Source organism: Sus scrofa, chromosome 9, assembly GCF_000003025.6.
Source record: "Sus scrofa isolate TJ Tabasco breed Duroc chromosome 9, Sscrofa11.1, whole genome shotgun sequence".
Lineage (NCBI taxonomy): Eukaryota > Metazoa > Chordata > Mammalia > Artiodactyla > Suidae > Sus > Sus scrofa.
In genome coordinates, this window is record NC_010451.4 from 108,322,134 (window position 1) to 108,348,067 (window position 25,934).

Consider the following 25,934-nt stretch of genomic DNA (forward strand, 5'->3'; position numbering starts at 1 on the left):
ATTAGTGAGAGAATTCTCTCTAACTCAGCAGAATTCTTGCTAAAATTGAACTTTGCAGGTCAAAGCCAGGGCCTGGGCAGGAAGTCTTGATAAAAGAGGGCTCAGAGAAACCAAAAGTTTGGTCAACAAGTCTTTGTCACCATGCAACTATCCACCCACCCCACCCCTACCCCTTGTTTCTTTTTTTCCTTTATTTCCTAATTTAGTCAGACTTTGTCAAATATCTAGATTTTTCTCCCTTGTCCGAAGTTTTCCAAAAACTCTCAAGTCCTCCTTTTCCTTTGCCCTTCCCTTTGGTCCCCTGACACCATACTTTTAACCATCCTGATGTCGGATGATTCTTGCTGCAAAGTCTTTCCATTTCTTCACATCCCTGTTTCCACTGCTTTAGTTTAGGTTCTCATCCTTGAAACTCAATCTAAACTGGTTTTTCAGTCTGTAACAACCTCTGACCCAGAGTTATTCACTTCTGTGTTGCCAAGGTAAACTTTCTAAAGTCTAAGTCCAATCACATGATTCCCCGATTAAAAACTTTATGCTGGCACTTCATCTCCATAGAGTAGAATGCATGGTGTGGAAGGCTTCAATCCTGCCAAGCTTCCAGCCTTAATTTCCAGCCACTTGCCTCTTGCTCTTTACCCTAAATACCTTTTGCCTTTTCCTACTTCAGTGCTTTTGCTTATGCCTCCTTCAAAACCAGAGAAGCCTGCAAAACTAAACACATGCTTACCATACAATCCAGCAGTTTTGCTTCTTGGTATTTACTCGAAAGAATTGGAAACATGTATGTACACAAAAACCTGCACACAGGTGTTTATAGCAGCTTTACTCATTGATGCCAAAAGCTAAGAAACAACCAAGAAGTCCTCCAGTAGGTGAATAGATGAGCAAATTGTGGGACATCCAGATAATGGAATATTACTCAAAGCTAAAACAAACTTCAAGCCATGAAAAGATGTGGAGTAAACTTAAATGCCTATAGCTAAATGGAAGAAGCCAATCTGAAAAGGCTGCATACTGTACGATTCCAACTATATGAAACTCTGCAAAAAGCAAAACTATGGAGACAGTGAAAAGATCAGTGGTTCCTAGGGGTTGGGCTTGGGGTGAGGTGAATACGCAGAGCCCAGAGGATGTTCGGGAGAGTGAAAATACTTTGTATGATACTATGAGGATGGTCATTATATATTTGTCCAAACCTATAGAATGGACAACACTGAATGTAAACCCTGGGGTAAACTATGGGCTTTGGGTGATTATGATGTGTCAGTGTAGGTTCATTGATTGCAGCGAACACCACACTCTGGTGGGGGATGCTGATAATGGTGGAGGCATGTATGTGTGAGGATATATGGGAAATTGCTGTACCTTCCTCCCAGTTTTGCTGTGAACCTGAAGTTTCTCTAAAAACACATTGTCATTAAAAATAAATTTGAATTCCCTGGTAGCTCATCGGGCTAAAGATCAGGCATTGTTACTGCTGTGCCTCCAGTGATAGCTGTGCTGTGGGTTTGATCCCTAGCCTAGGAACATCCCAGGGCTGGGCCAAATAAATAAATAAATAAATAAATAAAAATACACAACAGGAAATCCGTACCTTAACCACTTCATAGAGTAAATCATTCCTTCCATTTGTGCTTACTTCTCCCAGTTCCCTGCCTGCTCAGTATTGCCATTTATTTGTTTATATGCCTGTGAGTTTCCTGGAGGCAGGGAGTATAACATAACTATATTTGTATCTTCTGGATCTAGTATAACACCCAGAAAATAGTAGGTTCTTTAAAATTCTATGTTATTGGTTTTTAATTTTATTCAGGTTACCAGTTAATAAGTTAAAAATGGAAGTTAAAACCTAGTCATGATCCTTTTGATGTTAGAAAAAGCTTTAAGAGAAAAGAGAACTTCATTTTGAACAATAATACAATATAATAAAGAACTTTAATTTCAAACAATATAAATCCAGAGGTGAGCAAAATAAGAAATTATCTTCGGTTTTTAATGGCAGGCTAAAATACTTAAAAGCCTTCAGGAAAACATCACACTTGGAATGATGTTAAATACGGTAGTTGTTTAACCCCATCTTCTTTGGCTGCTAGATAAAAGAGACATCCACTTTGCCCTCGTAGCATTTACCTGCTGTTATTCCATTTACAAGGTTTGCCAGTTATCTATTACAGATCTTTCCTTCTCCAAATCAATAGTCAACCCCTCTTTCTGTTGACCGTTAAGGTCTGGTTCATAATACGTCTTCAAAGAACTTCCAGTCTCCTCATTGTTCAAGCAAACTTTAATGCTGTAGCCAAAATAAATTAAGCAATATTGCTTTAAGATAGTTCTCCAAATTACCCACTTGAAGCATATGCCAGGAAATAATTCCAGAAGAGTAGTTATCCTTTGAACCTGTGAATATGTTATATTACATGGCAAAAGAGACTTTGCAGATGTAATTAAAGGTATAGATTTTCAGAAAGGCCAATTAGCCTGGATTATCTAGGTGGTCTTGATCTAATCACATGAGCCCTTTCTCAGGCTGGAAGCAGTACAGATGTGACAAAAGTAAAGTTAGATTCATAGGTGGCAGGGGTGGTGGGGAGAAGGAGGGACAATTTGACAAGGAATCCAGGTAGCTTTAGGTTCTGACAGATGCTGCTGCCTGACAGCCAACAAGGAAATCAAGACCTCTGCTCTACAGGTGCCAGGAACTTAATTGTGCCAACAATCTAAATGGCTCTCAAAAGCATGTTCTCCTGCAGAGCCTCCAGATAAAAACCTAGCTGGCTGACATCTTGATTCTGGCCTTGGGAGACCTGGAACAGAGGAGCCAGCTGACCCTACCTGAACTTCTAACCTATAGAATTTTGACACAATAAATGTGAGTTGATTTAAGTCAACAACTGAGTGGTATTTTAACAGCAAAAGCAAATTAATACAATTACCTTTAGACAGTTTGAAGATGTGGTATGGGACATACTTGTACTAAAAATACTAGTTGTTATTTACCTGAAACTTACATTTAACTGGGCATCTTGTGTTTTATTTGGTCAACCTAATTAGGGAGAGCTTATGACAAGTCATTGACAATTATTTCCAAATGGAAGGATGTATAAGATGTAGAATGCGTGAAGAAGGACATTTAGGGGAATTCTCTTTTGACGCGGTGGGTTAACAATCTAGCAGCAGCACAGGTTCCATCCCTGTCCCAGGATCTTCCAGGGTGCAGCCAAAAAATAAATACAGAGAAAAAGAAAAAAAAAAACCTTTAAAAAGACATTTAGTATAAGAAGAACAACAGAATACATAAAATAAGGGCTGTACATAGCTTTTCCTGAGAACAGGGTGGCGGTGGTGGGGGGGAGCCAAAAGTTTAATTGATGGGATGGGAGATGTTACAATGTTACAAAGAGCTGGACCTTTATAAAGAGCTAAATCACAAATGGCCTTGGATGGCTGACCTAGGAGTCTGTTCCTTCTGATGATGCTTTATAGTGGGGTATAATTCTGGTGAAACAGAAGTTAAAATTTTTCGTTATGGAATATTCATGTTACAAATGTAATATGGCTAAAGAGCAGAAGCAGTTATTAATTAATTAATTCAGATGAATTAATTCAGATTAAATAAATGAACGAAAAAACAATCGGAAACAGCTTAAACACCTCGAGAAGAGGACAAGATCGGTCTAAAAGGAATGAGGAATTAGTTAATGCTTAGATATGTGTCACAGTCTTTACAGTAGGCAAAACAAGTCTGTATGCAGTTGAAATACTCAGAATCTATGATGCAGCTTCCAAATCCCCAAAGAGTAGGAAGTGAAACGAGTCAGGGAAATCACAACATGTGAGTCAAGAGAGCATCTTAGCTCATCAAGGAAGCACAAAAAGCTTCCTTTTTCCCCCAGCCAAACATATTGCATATGCCAGGAATTTGGCAGCTGTGGGAGAAGGAGGTAACTTGCTAGCTAGTACGCCAACCACCATAACTCAAATGATGATTTTGAGTTAATCAAACTATAGAGAGAAAAAATTCTTAAAATGAGGTAAAATAGTCTCTCACGGGACTATTGGAAAGTGATGGGAGACATGCTACCCTGATAACATCCCATAAGACTAATTATCCGCTGGAAACCATCTAAGTATGTTGGTGTTAACATACTCTTCCTGTGACATTACAAAAAATAATTCTAAAGTGTGTTTTCTAGGAGTTCCCATCTTGGCGCAGCGGAAATGAGTCCAACTAGGAACCATGAGGTTGCAGTTCGATCAGTGGGTTAAAGACCGGGCGTTGCCCTGAGCTGTGGTGTAGGTCGCAGACTCATCTCGGATCTGTCGCATTGCTGTGGCTGGGGCGTCGGCCGGCAGCTGTAGCTCCAATTAGACCCCTAGCCTGGGAAGCTCCATATACCACAGGTGTGGCCCTAAAAGAAAAAATAAAAGTATTTTCTATACAAACATAAAAAGGAAGTAAAACTTGACTCCAACCTCCTTGAAAAATATTATTTCAAATATTTCAAACTTCTTAATTTTGAAAGTTGCAAAAGGCACACTTTACAATATTTTCTGTATTAAAAAAAAAAAAAAGCTTCTCTAAACAGCAAAAGACCAGGAGCACGATGTAGGTGTGACTATATAGTCTGTATGGGTATTATATTTACAGTTTATTTTATTTTATTTTTATTTTTAAATTTTATTTTATTTTATTGCTTTTTAGGGCTGTACCCATGGCAAATGGAGGGTCCCAGGCTAGGGGTCTAATCAGAGCTATAGCTGCTGGCCTACGCCACAGCTACAGCAATGCCAGATCCAAGCTGAGTCAGCGACCTACACCACAGCTCAGGGCAATGCTGGATCTTGTTGGGTCTTTAACCCACTGATAGAGACCAGGGATGGAACTTGCAACCTCATGGTTCCTAGTCGGATTCATTTCTGCTGCATCACAATGGGAACTCCCCTATATTTACAGATTTTTTTTTAATCCTACACCCAAATTTCTTGGCTTTGCTTTATGCCCAGTGGAAAATCACAATGTATATACTTCATATAATGGATCTAAAAGAACTCAAGATACTTTCACTAGAGTGATTTGGTTAGCTTTATGATACAGAGATATCTAAAAATCTCTTTAAGCATATTAATTTAAAAAGAGGCAATTCTCTGGTGGCCCTGTTTAAGAATTTGGCATTGTCACTATTGCGGCTTGGGTTCAGTTCCTGGCCCAGGAACTCCTGCGTGCCAGGGGCATGGCCAAAAATCAATCAATAACCAAGTAAAAAGATGGAGTTCCCATTGTGGCTCAGTGGTTAATGAATCTGACTAGGAACCATGAGGTTGCAGGTTTGATCCCTGGCCTTGCTCAGTGGGTTAAGGATCCGGCGTTGCCCTGAGCTGTGGTGTAGGTCGCAGACACAGCTTGGATCCCACGTTGCTGTGGCTCTGGCGTAGGCCGTTGGCTGCAGCTCCGATTTGATCCCTAGCCTGGGAACCTCCACATGCCACAGGAGAAGCCCTAGAAAATGGCAAAAAGACAAAAAAAAAAAATCAAGTAAAAAGAATATTTGTTACTGATAAGTAAATATGATAATGATTGAATCATTTCTCAAAGGCCATCCAATCAATTAGAACTCCTTGATATAGTTCTAAATGTTTGATTAAAAAACAAAGTTTGGAGGAGACAGAGATTCTTTATAGACTCAACCAATTCCCACTAATTCCAAAATAATTTGAACAACTAGCTGTAAAGCCTAGCTACCTTCACACATCTCTTCCAACTGATAGGACTGCAGTGCCTAAAACTGGCAAATCATTTTGGACTAGGCTTTCTGTGGATGCAATATATACAACCTTCAAATACCTCCATTCAAAAAACCAGTTTTATAACTTACCGGGGATGATTGGACTTTTAGAAAATGAATTAATCCTAATCAGAGTCATAAGAGATTTTTGTCCCCCAAATAGTACATTTTAATTACCTTTGTCCTTTAACCCTTCTCCGTGGGTATAGTAGACTGCATAGCATATCCACCCACTCCCTGGGCTATTCAAAGCCTAGGAAGTAAGTAGCACTCTTTATGACATGTGTTCTCTCCTCTCCCACCCCCCTCTCAGTTTTATCAAGCTAGAATTGAAATGCAGTTGAAATACAACATTGTGTAAGTTTAAGCTGTAAAATGTGTTGATTTGATACATATATATTCAAAATGATCACTGCCGTAGTGTTAGCTAACAACTCCATCACATCACATAACTATCATTTCTTTTTAGTAGTGAGAACAGTTAAGAGACACTCTCTTAGCAACTTTCAAGTATATAATACACTATTATCGATGATAATGATAATCGCAATTGCAATGTGGTATATTACATCCTCAGAACTTAATTCATTTGGAAGTTTGTATCCTTTGACCAAATCTCCCCTTCCCTCCTCAACCTCTTCCCAGCAACCACCATTCCACTCTTTGTAAGAAGTTTTGATTAATGAGAAGGTAATTTATTTGTTTACATTAGGAGGTATGTGGCTTTTTCTTGAAATATGCTATCTACAACATCCTCCTTCAAATAAAAATCAAAGTACCAGGAGTTCCCATTGTGGCTTAGCAGGTTAAGAACCCAACTAGTATCCATGAAGATGAGGGTTTGATCCCTGACCTCACTCAGTGCATTAAGGATCCGGCATGGCTGTGAGCTGTGGTGAAGCTCTCAGATGCAGCTCAGACCTGGTGTGGCTGTGGCTGTGGCATAGGCCGGCAGCTGCAGCTCTGATTCGACCCCTAGCCTGAGAACTTCCATATGCCACAGGGGCGACCCTAGACAGTATAATGAAAAAAAAAAAAAAAATCAAAGTACTCGGCAAAGAAAGGCTGTTACAGTAAAGTGATGGAGAGAGGGTGTTTACCAAAAACTTAGAAATAATAAGTGTGCTTTTCCACAAAAGGTCCCTCAAAGGTTTTCTTTATGTTTATGTCATTTTATACTATTTAAAGCTTGTTGGGTGAATTTAGTTGCAGCTTCTAGGTGGGCTCTAATGTCCTCCAGGAAAGGACATAGGTGGCGGCCAAATGGTTGTAACAGTGGAAAGCACCACTGCTCACCTGGCCTTGAGGAGATGAGGTTGGCAGCTTGAGGAACTTGGCCTGGTTGCATTTACCATACATGTTGGTTGGGGGACACAGCACTGCCAGGAGATAGGAGATGGGCTGGGGGCGGGATATGGCGGAGCAGGATCCCCGCCTTCTCCCCTCTTTCAATGGTGCATGCTCTGCTGCAGGCGTAGTGTGTTTGCACAAGTCTGGCCTACCTCAGTATGATGGGATCCCAGTGGATACTGACTAGTTCCCCCTCCCCTGGGATGCTAGGTAACTTACCCATCCCAGCAGGACCTCCACCTTAAATTCCAGCAGATGGTACCTCTACCAGGTCTGAAGGGGCTTGGTGTTCTCAGCAGCATGACTTGTTCATCCACAGTGAGAATCCAGGCAATGGCTATTTCTGGTGACTTCTGCACCATTATGGCATCGAGTGTCTCGGCATGGGTCCTCAGGCTGGCCTGGGGGCAGTAGGCCCCAGTGTTGGATCACGCAAATGTAACAATCCTGAGACTGTATCTTAGTCCACCTGGCCAAAGTGGTTTTTACCTGTTAGTCATGTTAGTCATTTAATCTACTACCTTAATATTCCATTCTTTCTTTTTCTTTCTTTTTCGGCCATCGTCTGCAGTGGTGGCTTCATGTGGGATCTCAGTTCCCAGACCAGAGATTGAACCTGGGCCATATCCAGGAAAGCACCAAGTCCTAACCACGAGGCCACCAGGAAACTCCCTCTGGTATTTTTTTTCTTTTCTTTCTTGGTCACCTTGTGGCATATTGAGTTCCCAGGCCAGGGTACCATGCTAGGGATCAGATGTGAGTGTAGGCCTACATTGAAGCTACAGTGATGCTGTGCCAGGCAGGGATCAAACCTGCGTCCGAGGACTCCAGAGACACCGCTGATCCCATTGCACCACAGCAGGATCGCCACCATTGTTTCTTTATACCAACCCTGCAACTTGCTTGCAGGTTACAGGGGAGAGAGAACCTCTGTTCAGTGTCATGGTCTTTTGCTCAGTCTTGCATGTCGTGACCTTTGAGATGTGAACCACTCATCACTGTCTACTTGAGGCCAGCATCCACACATGGCACTAAGCTTCTCCCACCTCATCATGGTGGCAGACTGATTTGCATTGTGACACAGGAGGCTTGGGTTAAACCAGACAAGGTGTTCACACAAACCAAGGCACATTTAGAAAACTCACTTACAAAGAGGGGCCCAATGTAATCAATTTGCCCATCCCTTACCAGGAGGGGTCTCCAGTGGATGCCCCCAGATTCCTTTGGCAGTTGCCTCGGGCATCATTTAGAACACCTAGGACATGCTGTTACTACTTTAGCCAAGTCACTGTATTTCAAGGACAATCCAGCATTGTTAGCAATGTCATCCCACCAATGCTGTGGTGGCCAGTCTTTCTATGCCCTCAATCCTCTTTATCCACTCCAGGACCGGATGCTAGGGAGTTAGGGCACTAGGGGTGTCCGTGATTTATGAGCTGGGACCCTTGCAAACAGTGAAGATTGCCTCAGACTCTTGCAGGCAAACCCAAATGTCTTTACACATCTCCCAACCTACAAGGGCTCTATTTATACCATCCACGCCTTGGCTTTCCATTGTGCAAGGCACAGGGTTAATCTCTTTAGAGCAACCTAGTTCTCAGTGCAAACGGTTAAGGGTCAGGGGCTCCTGAGTAATCATCTGCCAAATTATTCTGAGTTCAGCCCACTGGCTGCTATGGTTTGTTCCCACTTCTATCCAGATGGTGTCAGTGTTGGGCTGACTGCTGCCACAGTCCATGTGGGTGGATGGGTTTCTTTGAATTCACTTGTGTACCAGGAATCAGTGGAAATTTTCTTTTTTCCCTCTCTGCAGAGTGAAGGGGCCACCACAGGAAGGGGGGTGGAGCATTTGGAAGATTTGCGTACTCTACTTTTCTAGCTCAGGGAAGGCAGGAGGGCATGTTCCAAAGACAGCGTGGGGAGGGGGCTTTGATTGCCTGGGTCCAGCTCACGGGTCAAATGGATCAACCAGTGGTCACATCCTCTTAATTACCTTCTCCAACTCACTTAGATTATCTTGATATTGAGATCATGTCTCATTTCTTTATTTTAATTTGGGGAAAGGAAAGGGAAAGAAGGAATAAAAATCTCAACTAAGATATTCTTATTGCCTATTTACTCTCTTGAAATAGCTTTCACATACAAACTAGATGATAAAATTATGAAGCATTACTGGAATCAAGCAGGAAGTCTATATCCCTAAGTTGCAGGACTCACAGAAACCATCAAGTATACACGTTTTCACAGGCATGTAGAAAAACCATGATTTCATGTCATTTCCAAAACAGAACCTGCGCTTCCTTACGACAGTATTTTTGAAGAAATGCTTCTTCATTTTCCTTTGAAAGAGTTGAATATCTGAGATGGGTTTGATTAATATGAAATAAAAAGGAGGTTGAAAGAAAGAATTTTGGTTTTGAAAATGGAAAGTGAAAAAACATCCACTTTAAGAAGTGCAACTAAATGGACTGCGACACAAAGGTTGAGGTGACCCTAGAGAAGGCACCCAGGACCCTGCGCAGGTGTGTGCTGGGAGTTTACGCCAGATTGTAGAAGAAGATGAATGGAAGAGGCTTAGCAGTGCTCTGAGTTAAATGCCAAAGCTTAGTTCCTTAACCTGAACTTTACCGCCATCCTTTGGTAATGGACAGAGCATAAGGAGTACATGCAGTAAATTGTACAGGGACCTAGTCCTACCACTTAGAATCCTTTAATCATACTCCTAAGAGTTTAGGTAAAAACACCACTGATTGCCTCCCAAAGAGAGGCTCTGCCTCCTCCTTGTGCACTGCACCACAATGCTTTTCTTTTTTTAAAATGTTTTATTTTTATCAAAGTGTAGTTGATTTCCAATGTTGTATCAATTTTACAATGTTGAATGTGTTGTACAGCATACTGACTCAGTCATATATGGATATATATATATATATATATATATATACACACACATTCTTTTTCTTATATTATCTTCTATCATGTTCTATCCCAAGAATTAGATAGTCTCCTGTGTGTATAGTAAGACCTCATTGCTTATCTATTCTAAATGTAATAGTTTGCATCTACCAACCTCCAAATCCCTGTCCATCCCACTCCCTGCCCCCCTGCTTGGCAACCACAAATCTGTTCTCCATTCCTGTTACTCTGTTTCTGTTTTGCAGATCAGTTCTTTTGTGCTGTATTTTAGTTAATTAATTAATTAATTAATTAATTTTGTCTTTTTGCCATTTTCTTGGGCCGCTCTGGTGGCATATGGAGTTTCCCAGGCTATGAGTCGAATCGGAGCTGCAGCTGCTGGCCTGCACCACAGCTCACGGCAACGCTGGATCCTTAACCCACTGAGCAAGGCCAGGGATCGAACCCACGACCTCACTGCTCCTAGTCGGATTCGTTAACCACTGAGCCATGACAGGCTGTATTTTAGATTCCACATATAAGTGATATCATATGGTATTTGTCTTTGTCTTTCTGACTTACTTCACTTCATATGAGAATCTCTAGTTGCATCCATGTTGCTGAAAATGGCATTATTTTGTTTTTGTTTTTTTATGGTTAAGCAGTATTCCATTGTGTATATGTACCACATCTTCTTAATCCATTCATGTGTTGATGGACATTTAGGTTGTTCCCATGACTGGGTTATTGTGAATAATGCTGCAGTGAACATAGGGATGCATGTATCTTTTTGAATTATAGTTTTGTCTGGATATATGCCCAGGAGTGGGACTGCTGAACAATTGTAAATATATGTATGCAACCAACATTGGAGCATTACATATATAAGGCAACTGCTAACAGCCATAAAAGGAGAAATTGAGAGCAATACACGATGCTTTTCAGTAGTCGGGGACAGTCGGGAAGGGTCTTTTTTTCTAGCCATAGGATATGAACCATGAAGGTTTCCAGAAGGCTGAGGAGTCAACAAATAACCCATTCTGGCCAATGAGGTGTAAAGACAGTTGTGCTAGAGGGCTTCCAGAAATGTTTCCCTCCCTGATAAAAAGTGCTAGGGGGATACACTTCTTTTTTCTGCCTCTCCATGAGTTTGTATGAGGACCTGAAAAATGAAACAGCAGCTGCCATTTTGTAGCCATGAAGGGAAAGCCATGAGACCCATGGGGAAACCAGCCCAGGGTTCTGCCATTTCTGGGAGCTCAAGAGAAGCCTACTCTGGAGCCATCCACTCTGGATCCCTTATAACACGAGAGAAGAAATTACTCATCTTATTTAAGACACTTGTATTGGTATTGTTACTTGAAGGCAGTAGCCATTGTTTATAAACACACAAGGAAGTTCATCCTGATGTGGTATATGCTCCCCCAAGCTTCAGTCTGCCTTTTAGCCCTTCATCTAAGGTCAGATCTCTCAGACCATATTCAGGGCAGGAAGTGGGATAGGATGTGTTGCCAATGTGTATGCAGTGTGTATGCATGGCTACTGAGTTAAGACATTTCCTACCTATTGGTCTGTTGTCCTCTCCATAAAACTGGGATTCAGCCTCACTTTCTTCTCTGAAACTTTAGCTTCCTTCTAGGCATATGGCCCAAAGTAAACTCCAGCCCTTTTGTGTGCTATCCTGATAACCAGAAAGGACAAGATCTACTCTCACCATTCTTGGAAGTTGTCCTCAGAAAAATCAGGATGTGGGGGCTTGTTCTAAGTCTGGATGCCTAGTACCACCCACAAGCTCTCAGGAAGTGTCATGTTAATAATAGCTGCACACTCAACTCGGATGTAGGTAAAAGCTGAAAACTCTGTCTTAACCTCTGACTGTCCTTTCACTGGGCCCATGCGTGAATAAGCACAACAGTGGGTTCACTGCTACTACCTACCTGGATTTAGTTAATCCACCCCCTGGATTTCCTCCTGCCTCTTAGCCCTTCATACCAGGTTGTACTTCTTCCTTCGCCCGAACTGGCCGTCGGACTGCCCAGCTACCCCATGGGGCAAGCCCCTTGAGTAGAGTCCATTTTCTTGGTCCCATCTTTCCTGGCTCAATCATTCACCCCAGTGCCCATTATTAAAGCAAATTTATAATATGACATCTCTAAGTCCCCATGTTCATATGACTAAAATCCACTAGTTAGTCACCAGAAACTCAGGTATTATTTAATTACTTAAAAGAAAAATCCTAGGAGTTCCCGTCATGGTGCAGTGGTTAATGAATCTGACTAGGAACCATTAGGTTGCAGGTTCGATCCCTGGCCTTGCTCAGTGGGTTAAGGATCTGGTGTTGCCTTGAGCTGTGGTGTAGGTCACAGATGTGGCTCAGATCCCGCGTTGCTGTGGCTTGGTGTAGGCGGTGGCTACAGCCTGGATTAGACTCCTAGCTGGGAACCTCCACATGCCATGGGAGTGGCCCTAGAAAAGGCAAAAAAAAAAAAAAAAAGACAAATCCTAGCCATAAACTCAGAGAATGGTGGGAGCATGAGCTAGGTCAGCACTGCATAGCTATCTTTTTTTTTTTTTCTTTTTTAAACATTTTTTTTTATTATAGTTAGTTTACAATGTTCTATCAATTTCTGCTGTACAGCAGCAAAGTGACCCAGTTATACATGTATACACATTCTTTTTTTTTTTCACATTATCCTCTACCATATTCCATCACAAGTGATTAGATATGGTTCCCTGTGCTATACAGCAGGATCTCATTGCGTATCCATTCCAAATGCAATAATTTGCATTTACTAACCCCAAACTCCCAGTCCTTGCCACTCCCTCCTCCTCTCCTTGGCAACCGTAAGTCTGTTCTCCATGTCCATGGGTTTGTTTCTTTCCTATAGATAGGTTCATTTGTGCCATACATTATATCTTTGGATATATCTGCCAGATTTGCCTGTTGTTCCTTCAAAAAAACCTCTTAGGATAGGGGAAAAAAAATCATGTGCTGCCTATTTTTAAATAAATGTATGTGAAGATTCTGTGGCTTGCCCAAAGCAACCTGCACATCTGAGTCCAAACTTCAGTTGTCCCGTGGTCCCAGGATCCTAATTCAAGTACTGCGTCAGGCTTTCAGGGCCACCAGATAATACAGAGACACATGGTCTGTTAGCAAATTGGAGCAATCTGGAAGACAATATTCTGTGAGTGTGAGAGGCTCAACACTGCCCCTGGGAAATTAAACCTTGTCCATCCTCCACTGCAATGCATGCCACCCTCCTTAAATGGGCTTTTCTGCTGCAGCAGAAGGAAAATGTAATTGGCGCTGCCTGGCACTGCGTTCTCTAAATTTTTGTATTCTTTTTAAAATTTACCAAATATAGGGAAATTCATGTAATTCCCTTGACAAGGAGGCTGGGCTGAACACCGAATTAAAACTCCTTCTCCCAGTCCAAACAAGGTATCAGATTTTGATTGGAAAAATCCCCAAGGGCTGGCCTTTCCTTGAAAAGAGAGTTAATTTTAAGGGTCTAGTGAGATTTTGAGTAAAAAGTGATTAGTGAAATTGCTCTTCACCCTAACTAGAGCCTGCAAAAAAAGTGAAGAATTCTGTAATCGCTGCGTAATAAAGACAAAGTTATTTTTTTACTACTTGATGAGAAGGAAATGTGAGGTTTTTTGGAAGGCTTGAGATGTGCTCCTCAGAACTGGAGACTCTGTTCATTTTTTTTTGTTGTTGTTGGTTTTTTTTTGTCTTTTTGCCTTTTCTAGGGCCACTTCCCGTGGCATATGGAGGTTCCCAGGCTAGGGGTCCAATCAGAGCTGTAGACGCCGGCCTACATCACAGCTCACAGCAACGCCGGATCCTTAACCCACTGAGTAAGGCCAGGGATCAAACCCGCAGCTCATGGCCCCTAGTCGGATTCGTTAACCACTGCACCACAACAGGAACTCCAAGACTGGAGACTCTGAAATCTCTGAAGGCTATGGCATTTATTTGAGTTCTCTGAATAGTCAAAGCATGAACTAGGTCACCTCAGGGTCCATTTTGACTGGAAGATTCAAAACCAGTATATCCCCTTGGCCAGTCTCCTATATGGTCCAGGAGCAGCATTTAAAAATTTTTCATTCCGTCTCCATTTACATCGATAGAACATGAGTGCGGTTCAGTCCTCCTTGCTCATGTTAACGATCCGGCGTGAGCTGGTGTAGATGCAGCGGCTCGATTGCGTTGTGTCTGGCATAGGGGCTACAGCTCATTACAGCTGGAACCCATATCCAGCACCAAGAAATAGCAAAAAAAAAAAAAAAAAAAAAATTTTCTCATATACATAAGCAAAAACTTTCGATCATTAACAACCCTATTTAATCCTATATTCCATCAACGCTGCCCATGCTTCCACAGTCAGTGGATACTTTTCAAACCTTATTTGTCCTCTTGGCAACATTTGACCCTGTTAACCTTACCCTTCTAAAAACTCCTTTATTCTTTTTTTTTTTTAAATTAAAGTATGGTTGATTTACAATGTTGTGCTAATTTCTACTGTATAGCAAAGCGACCCAGTCACACATATACATACATTCTCTTTCTTATATTCTTTCCATCATGGTTTATTCTAAGAGACTGGATATAGGTCCCTGTGCTATATAGAGGACCTCACTGCTTATCCATCCTAAATGTAACAGCTTTGCATCTACTAACCCCAAACTTCCAGTCCATCCCCGCCCACCCCCCCCGCCCCCCGGCAACCACAAGTCTGTTTCCTGTGTCTGTGAGCCTTTTAGAAACTCCTTTATTCTTTGGCTTCCTTAACAATTTTTCTCCCTAGTCCTCTGCCCCATTTCCCCCAGCTTCAAAACACATCTGCTTCTCCAACTAATTCTTGCTATTCTTTAAATAAAAGCTGGCAGCCTTCAGCTAGGAAAGAAAGGAGACGAGATGTGGGGACTAGGAATTATTTAATAAAGTGTGTCTTCTGGAATTACATCGTGGATCAGTGGAACCATGAGGAACCATGAGGTTGCGGGTTCATCCTGGCCTCGCTCAATGGGTTAAGGATCTAGCATTGCCGTGAGCTGTGGTGTAGGTTGCAGATGCAGCTTGGATCCTGCGTTGCTGTGGCTCTGGCGTAGGCTGGCAGCTACAGCTCCGATTAGACCCCTAGCCTGGGAACCTCCATATGCTGCGGGAACAGCCCCAGGAAAGGCAAACACACACACACACACACACACACACACACACACACACACACACAATAAAAATAAAGTGTGTTTTCTTCAGTAAATCTGTTCAAGAGAACTTTCTGTAATTGAGCACTTGACATATGGCTAGCCCGACTAAGAACATTAATTGTTTTCACTGAATAGAAATGGCCACATGTGGAGAATGGCTACCATATTGAACAAGGTAGTATAGAGTCTTGCAACACCAAGGATGGTCCATGGGACCAGCAGCTTGTGCATCACCTGAGCACTAGTTAGAAATGCAAAATCTCAGGCCCCACCCTAGATCCACTGAATCAGAATTTGCATCTTAACAAGATGGCCAGATGACTTACAAGCATAATAACATTTAAGAGGAGTTCCTGTCATGGCACAGCAGAAACAAATCTGACTAGGAACCATGAGGTTGTGGGTTCAATCCCTGGCCTCGATCAGTGGGTTAATGATCTGGCGTTGCCATAAGCTGTGGTCTAGGTCACAGACAAGGCTCGGATCTGGCATTGCTGTGGTTGTGGCATAGGCCAGCAGCTGTAGCTTCAATTAGACCACTATCCTGGGAACCTCCACATGCAGTGGGTGTGGCCCTAAAAAGCAAAAAAAAAAAAAAAACCAAAACAAAACAAAACAAACAAAAAAAAACAACCTTTTAAGATCTTTTAAGAAATATTGCTTAGAAAGTTTAATTTAATTAATTATTTTTTAGGGCCACACCCAAGGTATATGGAAGTTCCCAGGCTAAGGGTTGGATGCCACAGCCACAGCAATGCCAGATCTCAGCCACATCTGTGACCTACACCACAGCTCACGGCAATGCCGGATCCTTAACCTCACGGAGTGAGGCCAGGGATTGAACCTGTGTCCTCATGCATATAGTCAGGCTTGTTACCACGGATCCACAAGGGGCACTCCCAGAAAGTTGAATTTTAAAGCACTACAGTGACAGCCTTTTTTTTTTTTTTTTTGTCTTGTCTTTTTTTAGGGCCGCACTTGTGGCATATGGAGGTTCCTGGGCTAGGGGTCCAATCGGAGCTGTTTGCTGCCAGCCTATGCCAGAGCCACAGCAATACCAGATCCGAGCCGCGTCTGCGACCTACACCACAGCTCATGGCAATGCTTGATCCCTAACCCACTGAACGAGGCCAGGGATTGAACCCGCAACCTCATGGTTCCTAGTCAGATTTGTTACCACTATGCCACAAAGGTAACTCCAGTGACAGCTCTTTATATCCTAGTACAACTTGTGGATATTATTATATACAGAAGAAGATTCCTTTGGTGACTTTTTAATCAAGTGCTCCTTGACACATTAGTCACACATTCTGTTAACCATATCTTGATTGATGTTGTCCCTCTGAATGTCAAAATACTAAGACAGTTATCTCAGAAAGCAGTTGAGTGTAATCTATTGATCTGAGCTACATCACATTCTGCCTAGTGTGTATTACGTGTTGGTAAAACCACTACTTCCTTTCCTGTGTTCTGAGGAAATATCTTCCTTTCATAAAGGAGTAGAATAAAGAAGAGAGAAAAAAAATTAAACCACTTTGTACAGTAACCTCCAAAGAGGTAACTAGATTTACTGTGAAATCAGATCACATCCTAAGGCATAGGAAAAGAGTCACACAAAGCATTTAAAGATTTAAAGCTAAAAAGAAGATGAGAGGAGAGTTTATCTTGAACAAAATGTTTCCTCATTCTCAACTGTCTTCTTGCTTTGGGATGCTTCCAAATGTTCAAAGACATAGTCACTTAAAAAAAGGACAAGGCTCAGAGTTCCTGTTGCGTCTTGGTGGGTTAAAAACCTGAAAGAGTGTGAGGAAGTGGGTTTTATCTCTGGCCTTGCTCAGTGGGTTAAAATAAAGACACAGTGTTGCTGTGGCTGTGGCATAGGCCAGCAGCTGCAGCTCCGATTTGACCCCTAGCCTGGGAACTTCCGTAGGCCACAGGTGCAGGCTTAAAAATTAAAAAAACAAAATTCTTGAAATACCTGTTTGATATTTTTCAGTTTGCTTAGCATCTAAAGATGCTCAGAGCTTCTGCTCTGGATTTCCTTCCTCTGGAGGAGGAGTGAGACAGATAGAATGGCCTCCCTAGGCTTCTGTCTCCTATCTGTGAAATGAGGGCAAGGCTGGGATGGCCTCTCTGCACCCCTCTCATTTCAAGTTCCGTGTCTTTGAAAAAGAAAGTTACACTGAGGAGTTATCTTGTGGCTGAGCAGGTTAAGGTTGGGCATTGTGAATTCAGTGGCTTAGATCCCTGCTGTGGCTTGGTTCAATCTCTTGCCCAGGACTTTCCGAATGGTCCAGGCATGGCCAGAAAAAAAAAAAAAAACTACCTGAGTTAGAGAGAGACAGAGTGAGACAGACTTAAACACACAGAGAAAGAAATGAAGGGAGGACCAGAAGGTTGGCGCCTAGAGTGGGGTGGAGTCCAAGGTCCGAGTGCCTAGATGCTCTGAGTATCTAGGTCAGCTTCACCTCTTAGTGTTTTGGATCAGACAGGGCACCAAGCCTGGCATTTCAGTGTCTGGGTGAATGACTTAGGAGTGTAAACAGGTTTGAGAATTAAAGTTGCAGATTTTATTACCCCTTTCCCAAGGGCATTTCACTGCAGCAATTCAACAGCTCCAGAAAGACAAGCGACCCCCGCCCACCCTATTCTTTTGGCAGGGACCCGACGAGAGGCAAGATGTTGTGCCATCTCCAGCAGCATCTGCTTTGGCTCATCTCCCGCTGAGAACAGATGAACGCTGTCTCCTGAAAATGAACTTAGGCTTACCACCATCACTAATGTTTTAATCAAATGGTTTGTGTGTGGCGAGAACAATATTTAAAGAATTTTAATCCTCTAGAATTTTAAAATACACTTCCAATTAAGGATTAAGGTGCACCCCCAAAATAAGGTTCCGGATATCATGGAGAAGAAGATGGGAAATTAAGCCATTGATTGTTAATGTGTCTGCAAGATGCTATCCCAGGTTTATCACGTGTGCATCAGGCAGTGGACATGAAGGCTTGGAATGTATTTTTCATTCTTATCTGCTCTCTAACTAGCTCTATAACCATGTGGAAATTTTCTTAACTCTCTGAATTGTAGTGGCTTTCTCTGTTAAATAAGAGGGTTGTACTGTGCTGGACTGGGTAATATTAAGGTTTTGCTATTTTTTTCTTAAAGATTTTTTTTTTTTTTTTGGTCTTTTGTCTCTTTTAGGGCTGCATCCCCGGCATGTAGAGGTTCCCAGGCTAGGGGTTCAATCGGAGCTGTAGCCGCTGGCCTACACCAGAGCCATGGCAATGCCAGATCTGAGCCACGTCTGTGACCTACACCACAGCTTGTGGTAACGCCGGATCCTTAACCCACTGAGCGAGGACAGGGATCGAACCCGCAACCTCATGGTATCTAGTCGGATTCGGATTCGTTTCCATTGCGCCACAGCGGGAACTCCTTTTCTTAAAAATCTTGGTACTCCTGAATGAAAAGAGCTGAATTCTGAGTATAGTGAGAAAAAATATTGAATACATGCATTATTCTAGCTATGTTTTAAATAACAGTATACATATATGCTAGTACTTTGGTCTTCTTACATTGTCAATGCAAAGAATTAATCTTTATGCTGGTGAAGAATTACTTTGTATGCCAGCCATAGTTCTGAATTATAGCAGAGTTTTATTTTTATGCTCCACTGTTGATTACATCTAACTTATTTCCAGTTAGCCCTTCCTCAGATAAGCAACCTCTAAATATAGCATGGTTTCTATGGAAACATAGTTTATCCTATAGGATATAACACATTCAATCTGAAAAATGAGGCCTGTCAGATAATATGTCAAAATCGAGGCCTGTAATGCAGATCTTATAGTTCTGAATTAATTTAAGGAGAGATGTTCAAAATGGGTTAAAAAATTGGTTGACTAAGAAATTTTTTCTAGCTGAGTTGAATGGGTACAAATTTTCTTTTGACAGTAAGAGTTAGAAATCTTCTATTGAGAGTTGTTCTTGAAATATAATTAAGCATATGGTTCTATTATGTTTGGATTCTGTTGTTTTATATCTCCATGGCCACAAGCACTGTTGGATGATCTTAGAGCAGATAGCATGGGTGGGGATAATTGTCATTCTTTTCAAAGCAAAGGAGAATTTTATCAGTTGTTACCTAACTGTACGCCATAATGAGCTGGCTTTATAGGTGATAGAGTTTTGGTTCCTTTGAGTTCCTGGAGCTGAACAGTAATACGATTTGAGACTGGATCTGCCTGAAACTCTTAAAGGCATGTTGGTGTCTTTCATTTTTAGGTGTACTAAACCCAACTAAAAGTTATGCTTTGAGGTCTTAGCACAGCTAAAGATGACTCTGAAGTCAGAAGACAGGAAAGCTTGATGTAAGAAAATATAAGACTTTGAGAAAAACAAAACAAGCCTTTGCATGGAAGTTACATCACCAGGCAGTTGAGCTTCATAAGGAATCATCTCTCCAAATGGTAGTTATTGAGGGAAATGAAATAGAATGGAAAATGAAATGGAGGGAAATGAAATGGAAATTGAAAACCAGAGATAGAAATATTTTAAATTACTGCTGAGAATATAAAAGTCTGACAGAAAGCACTCTTCTTGGACATCTTTTCCAGATATGGAACATTTTGGATAAAACAAGTGTAATAAGAAAGAGCACGGGAGGAAAAAAAACAACTCCGAGTCTTCATATTAATCAGAACTACTGCAAACAAATCATTGACAGTAAAAATGAAAGTCTTAACCTAGAAAAATGATTTTGAATGTTTCACCACTAGCTGTGAAATAAACATCCGTCTGTGGCCCAGATGGTTTATCAGCATCATCCATCTTGACTGTTTAACTGGAGAAGCCCTCAGTCTAAAGTTTGACCTCTTCATTCATGCCATGCCCTCTCCTGACTGTTGTTAGTGGAGTCTGGATTCTAGCAAACTGCTCTTATTATCTGTTCCAATGGAGATCACCAGCAAATGACCAGGGTGCCTTTAGTCTTCCAGCAGCAGCAAATCATAAGAGGAAAAGAACAAGTAAGTCATTGGGGTAGTCATTTAAATGTTTCCGCGTAGAAAACAGATCTGAAGGGTTCAGCACTTGGTTTTAATGAGCAAAGAAGTACTTAGAAATGACAAACTGCCCAAGGACGATGTTGTGGGTGGGGTGGTCATAAGGATAGGGTCCTGAGAGAAAGGAAAGGTGATGATCCGATGTCTCCCTTCCCCATGAATTTCTTCCCATGGATTTAAATACTTACAGGAGGATTCTGATTAAAACAGGATGGCATCTTGTGTTTACGAAATTTCTTTTTTTTTTTGATCACCACCATATCAAATTTATTATGCCACTGGCACTAATGCAGTTGGAGGCGCTCATGGTGACACTGCACAGGATTTCCTGCCTTCTAGTTTCTGTCCAAAGAGAACATCTACCTACCAGTTTCTTCCCCCTTTATGGAGGAAAATCCACTATGGGCCATTTACCCAAATAAACCTCTTAGTGTGTTTATTTTCAACTTTTTTTTCTTTTTTGGACATGAATTTTCCTCTTATGAAATTTCTTTGTGTATGTTGTAAAGGGAGGAGACACTTGGATGACCTGGTTCATGTCAGGGAATCTGTGGGGTTTTTAGACATGCAACATAACTTACTTCTCACAACATTCTCACAAAACACATCTTCTCATTCCCATATTTGCAAATGAAGAGTCGAATATGGGAATTTGTCCCATTAATGGCCAGCTAATAGTCTACTTCTGAATGTCACACTGCACTGGTAGCTGTGTCCATTTAAACTGTGGACCTGACAAATTATTTGAGTTTTCATTGCTTTAAAATAATTTCAAACTTAAATCTTGTCTGCTTAGAGTTAAGGACTACCAAATATTTTAAATTAAATCAGTGGTATCGTATTTGTTGTTTATAAGTCATAGAAAACTATTTTGTGTCACACAAAAGTATGCAATACTTGGTCCATTAAGTATTTTATCTACATGTACTTTGCTAAAATGCACATTTCAGTGCATAAAATTTAGGTTGTTTTGCAAAATATAATTCTAAGTTACAATAAAATCTCATTGAGGGTAGTCAATATGACAAGTCTAATATAATTTTTCATAGAGAAAAATTTATTCTAGGAAGATTCATAGCAGCAGAAGAAAACTTCTAGCATATTTTAGACATTTTCCGTGGCATAATTTCTCCTTCACATACAAATGCTCAAATTATGCTTCTGGCCAGGTGGGCAGGAGATAAATGAGGAAAATGGACACATCCTTCCAGAGAGGAAAGTCTGACCTGTCGATCCCTGGGTTTCATACCATCCAATCAAAGTTCCGAAAACAATTTTTTTTAAATCATCAGATACTTATTAAGTACTTTTTTTGTTGTGGGTGCACCTGCGGCATATGGAAGTTCCAGGGATCAAACCCCGACCACAGTTGCAGCCTGTGCCACAGTTGTGGCAACGCTGGATCCTTAACCTGCTGCGCCATAAGGGGACTTCCTTTTAAGTATTTACTAATGCAACAATTATATGTAACATAACTATGTACCTGCCCCCATAAGAAGAGGTAAAAAAATGTCTTTTTGTTTTTTCATCTGAAGAATCATAACTTTGATTTTTTTTCCTAGTTATAAAGCTGTCTCAAATATGTTGACTCATTTAATTTTCCAATAATATTAGCAGTGTGACTTCTGCATTTCATAGCTAGAGATCTGTGAGGCCAGGAGACTTGTACACGTTGCCACAGAGACTAAATAGCTGACTGGCACTTAGATGCAGGCAGGCATCTTTCTGCTATATGATCACTGTCCCTTATGCATCCATACCTGGAGAACTCAAAAACTAAACAGAATCCACCCTCAAATTCCAACTTAAAAATTTTTTTTATTTCCAACTTTGCCTTTATTTAAAGTTTATTTTGTGCATCATGACTTTTTGCATTAATTTTGATTTTAAAAAATATTGCATTAAAATACTATTTATTTTGATTACTGACTCTCCAGCCTTCCCTTAAATTTTATGCCAGAGGCTAATATGCCTTATATTAATCCCCGCCCTAGTATGTGAATTTACCTATCTGTGAATAGAGCACCTGAGTATACAGGTCTAAGTTTTACACTCATACAATCTTATTTTTATGATTTTGTTTAACCCCTCTCTGTCATATCAATACATCTGGGTGATTCAATGGCAGGTCTGACAATATTTATTGGGTACCCAGTTTTAGGCTTGCAAATAATGGGCTGGGATTGCAAAATTCAATATTATTAATGTGCAGTTGCTGTGCAGTTTCAATATATGCATTATAATATTGTAAAATTTTGATCTAGGGGCTTATGGTCTTCTAAGCATTTTGCCGTGAAACATGGAATGGATCAATAAAACCACCTTGTCCAACGCTTCGAACAAAGACTTGGGCCACTGTGACGGGCACTGCAGGACAATTCTGATAACACTCTATGGTGGGGTTTTGCTGGGAGGCACCGCTGGAGCTATTACTATGTCTTGTATGATGCTCAAAAGGAACAACCAATCAATGATTGCCATGATCGTTCTCAATATCATAGTGCTACACTCCATCCTCCTGGTCAGCCTTCCCTTCCGCCTCAGCTATTATGTCTTAGTCGTCTGGGAGTTTGGATTCTTCACCTGCCGACTGGTTAGCGGCATAATATACGGTCATATGTACTTCACCTTTGTTTTCTATGTGGCCATCGTCATACTTCGATTACTCATCTATTTTAAGAAACTACAGATGCAGCAGTTCCAAAAGTACCATGTGGTCGTGTTATGCATTAGTATTTGGATGGTGGGTAGTGTCATTTTTTTGCCATTTTTTTTTTTACAATATGGCATCAATCCAATATACTCAGAACAACGATGCTTTGAGTTCTACAAAGACCTCAACCGCAGGGAATTCGTTATCTTGAACTACTCTATGATTGTCATTATGATGACAACGGTTGTGACTCTCTTTCTGATACAGATGGGTGTCATCGTTCAACTAGTAAAGGCTCTCTGGCCAGACTTGTGGGCCCATCAAGAGTACAGAGCTCAAATCAAGAGCTTCTTCTTCCTCCTAGTGATAGTTGTCTGTTTTATACCCCACCATGTCTTCCGTGTGCACTTCATTCAAAACTATTCAGAGACAGGAAATTCTGAGTTAGTTCTTTATAATGAAATTTTTGTTGCTTTAACTACTGTCTGTTGCCTGGACATGCTGTGTTTCATAGGTGGAGTTATCCATTAAGTACTCCTATGTTACTTGCTTTGTAATCAGTTTTGCACCATTGTGATAAAATAGTTTCAACTGAATGGGTGCTTCCATGATTTCAAAATTTTTCAAATTCTCTGCTCTTAATCATCACCAAAATTATTTTTTTCTTGGAAAGGTAACCAGATTGATTTTTCCCCTTCCTCAGAGAATGGTTATCAGTTCTTCATTAACATAGAATATGTTCAATCACCTTAGCTCTATGCAGATTGACCCCAATCATCCAGACTCTAACCCTGCCTCTTTTTTCTTGTGATGTTTCCTTCTGTTAAGCATAGCAATGGGCTTTCCCAATGCACTTGCCAGGCTATCTTCTTCTTTGCATTTGCTCTCACTGATCTTTGAACCTAGAATGTCCTTTTCCTCTATTTCTAAACTATCTATTCTTCAAAGTCCAGACAACCTGATGATAAGGACTCTACAGAAGACTTTACTGATTCAAATTATGCTCAACTTGAGACAGATGCCTCTTGAAAATTACTGATTGCCAGTAAAGCTATGGCTGCGGGCTGTGGTGTTTGAAGGAAAAGATTAACTCAGAAGTATAGAGACTTAAGAGAAAACTCTTTCAGGATGGATGGAGCATTGATGTGGTTTCAATCTGATTAATACATAGTAGGTGCTCTGGAGGCTGAAGTTACCTCCCAGATCTGCCTTCCTAGATGTGGATCCATGAAGCAGGAAAAGAGATAGGAAAAGGTGGAAGCCAGCTGGACTTAGTCTAAGCATACTGGCAGGCAGGATTAGAACCCATGCCCTTGAGTCCATGGGACAGTTCTAAAGCTTGTTAAAGGCACCCTATATAACCAAGAAGTGTTACAAAATTAAAATCAGCTAAGTCAATAAAAACAAAGACAACCAACTCAGAGTCCACCTATCAAATGTAGACATTGACATGCCCTTAGGCTTTTCTTTGCTTACTGTTATGCTGCATAAAGAGGACTCACCTCTTCTTCCTCACTCTCTAGTAAATGGGTCAGAGGCTTTAGTTTTGGCCAAGACAATTTCATGCCAGGGCACTGTAGAAACTAGCAGGCAGTTCTGACTTGGCTCCATTACCCTCCTGTCAAAAATCCTTCCAACTCTTTCTGGATTTGAGAGAACTAAAAAAAAAAAAAAAAAAAAAAAAAATCCACCAATAATTACAAATGTATATGTGTCTTGAAACTGGCTTTTGAGTTTCCATTTCCACATGATTTTCTGCTTATCCACCAGAAAGGCAAGTAGATTATTTGAAAAGGAAAAAAATGGTAACCTCCACGCCAGGGAGAAGCAATGCAGTACCTAAAGTTCAGCTCGTTAGAAGGTCAACATCATAAACCCATTATGTGGGGACAATCTTTTCTTTCTTTTTGTTAAAAATGCATTTGCTTTTGAGCAGTAGTCTTCAGAGTGGAAGTGGGCACAATAATAATTTAGCAAAATGCAAAAAGTGTAGTAGTAAAATTTTATTTGTACTTATTTTAGAGTAAAAGAAAGTATGTTGTACTGCTGTCTATAAAGGAACAATCAGCAATGCAGGGGTATAAACTATGAATAAGTATTACTTAATGGGTATTTTCTTTTTTACAGATAAGGATGTAAGATCAAAATAATCTGAAATCCACTGTTCTGGAAGACCAAGCAATGACAATACTCTCTCTCAAAAAGTTTTTCTCAGAGTTCCTGTCATGGCTCAGTGGTTAAGGAATCCAACTAGGAGCCATGAGGTTGCGGATTCGATCCCTGGCCTCACTCAGTGGGTTAAGGATCTGGTGTTCCTGTGAGCTGTGGTGTAGGTCAGAGACAAGGCCAGGATCCCACGCTGCTGTGGCTCTGGTGTAGGCTGGTGGCTACAGCTCCGATTAGACCTTTAGCTTGGGAATCTCTATATGCCACAGTGTGGCCCTAGAAAAGACAAAAAAAAAAAAAAAAAAAAAAGGTTTCTCTTAGGGATAAGACTGCTCTTTATTTAGTGGAGTAACTTGATAACATGTGATGACTGAGAAAGTTGAGTGAATTCCTCTAGCTCGTCTAGATGGAAAACTAGGACAGACCCAGAATTTGGGCATTGTTTCTTAGGGATTTAAAAGGGGACCCGAGGACTCAGGAAAAAGAAGACCCAGAGAAATATTTTATTTAGAAGAATGAGAAACCACATGTTTTAAAAGAAAGACCTAGGGAGAGTGACGACTTTGAGGGAGAAATGATCAAGGACACTGAGGATGGTGTGATGGCGTATATTTCATTGGGGGTTGTTTTCTGTTTTGTTCCACGCTGTGGTTGCTTCTATTTTAATATTATTTTTATTGCACAGCTTTTGACACACAGCAGCCTTAGGTTATTGGTGCTTTGGGGACATGAATGCAACAGGCAAAGTGGGATGAAGAGACAGCGGGAGCCCTGGGACACAAAACGAGAATTCATCTGACTCGGGAG

General features: G+C 41.0%; 1 protein-coding gene across 1 annotated transcript; it reads left to right on the plus strand.

The window, feature by feature from the left end:
- LOC106505000 (probable G-protein coupled receptor 141) lies at nucleotides 20,054-24,647 on the plus strand. The gene is made up of 2 exons (XM_013979857.2): nucleotides 20,054-20,272; nucleotides 22,573-24,647. The coding sequence occupies exon 2, from the start codon at nucleotides 22,608-22,610 to the stop codon at nucleotides 23,490-23,492; it is 885 nt and encodes a 294-aa protein (XP_013835311.1). The 5' UTR covers nucleotides 20,054-20,272; nucleotides 22,573-22,607; the 3' UTR covers nucleotides 23,493-24,647.

Coding starts and splice junctions, on each gene's coding strand:
- LOC106505000 (XM_013979857.2), top strand. CDS start 22,608: ATGGAATGGATCAATAAAACCACCTTGTCCAACGCTTCGAACAAAGAC.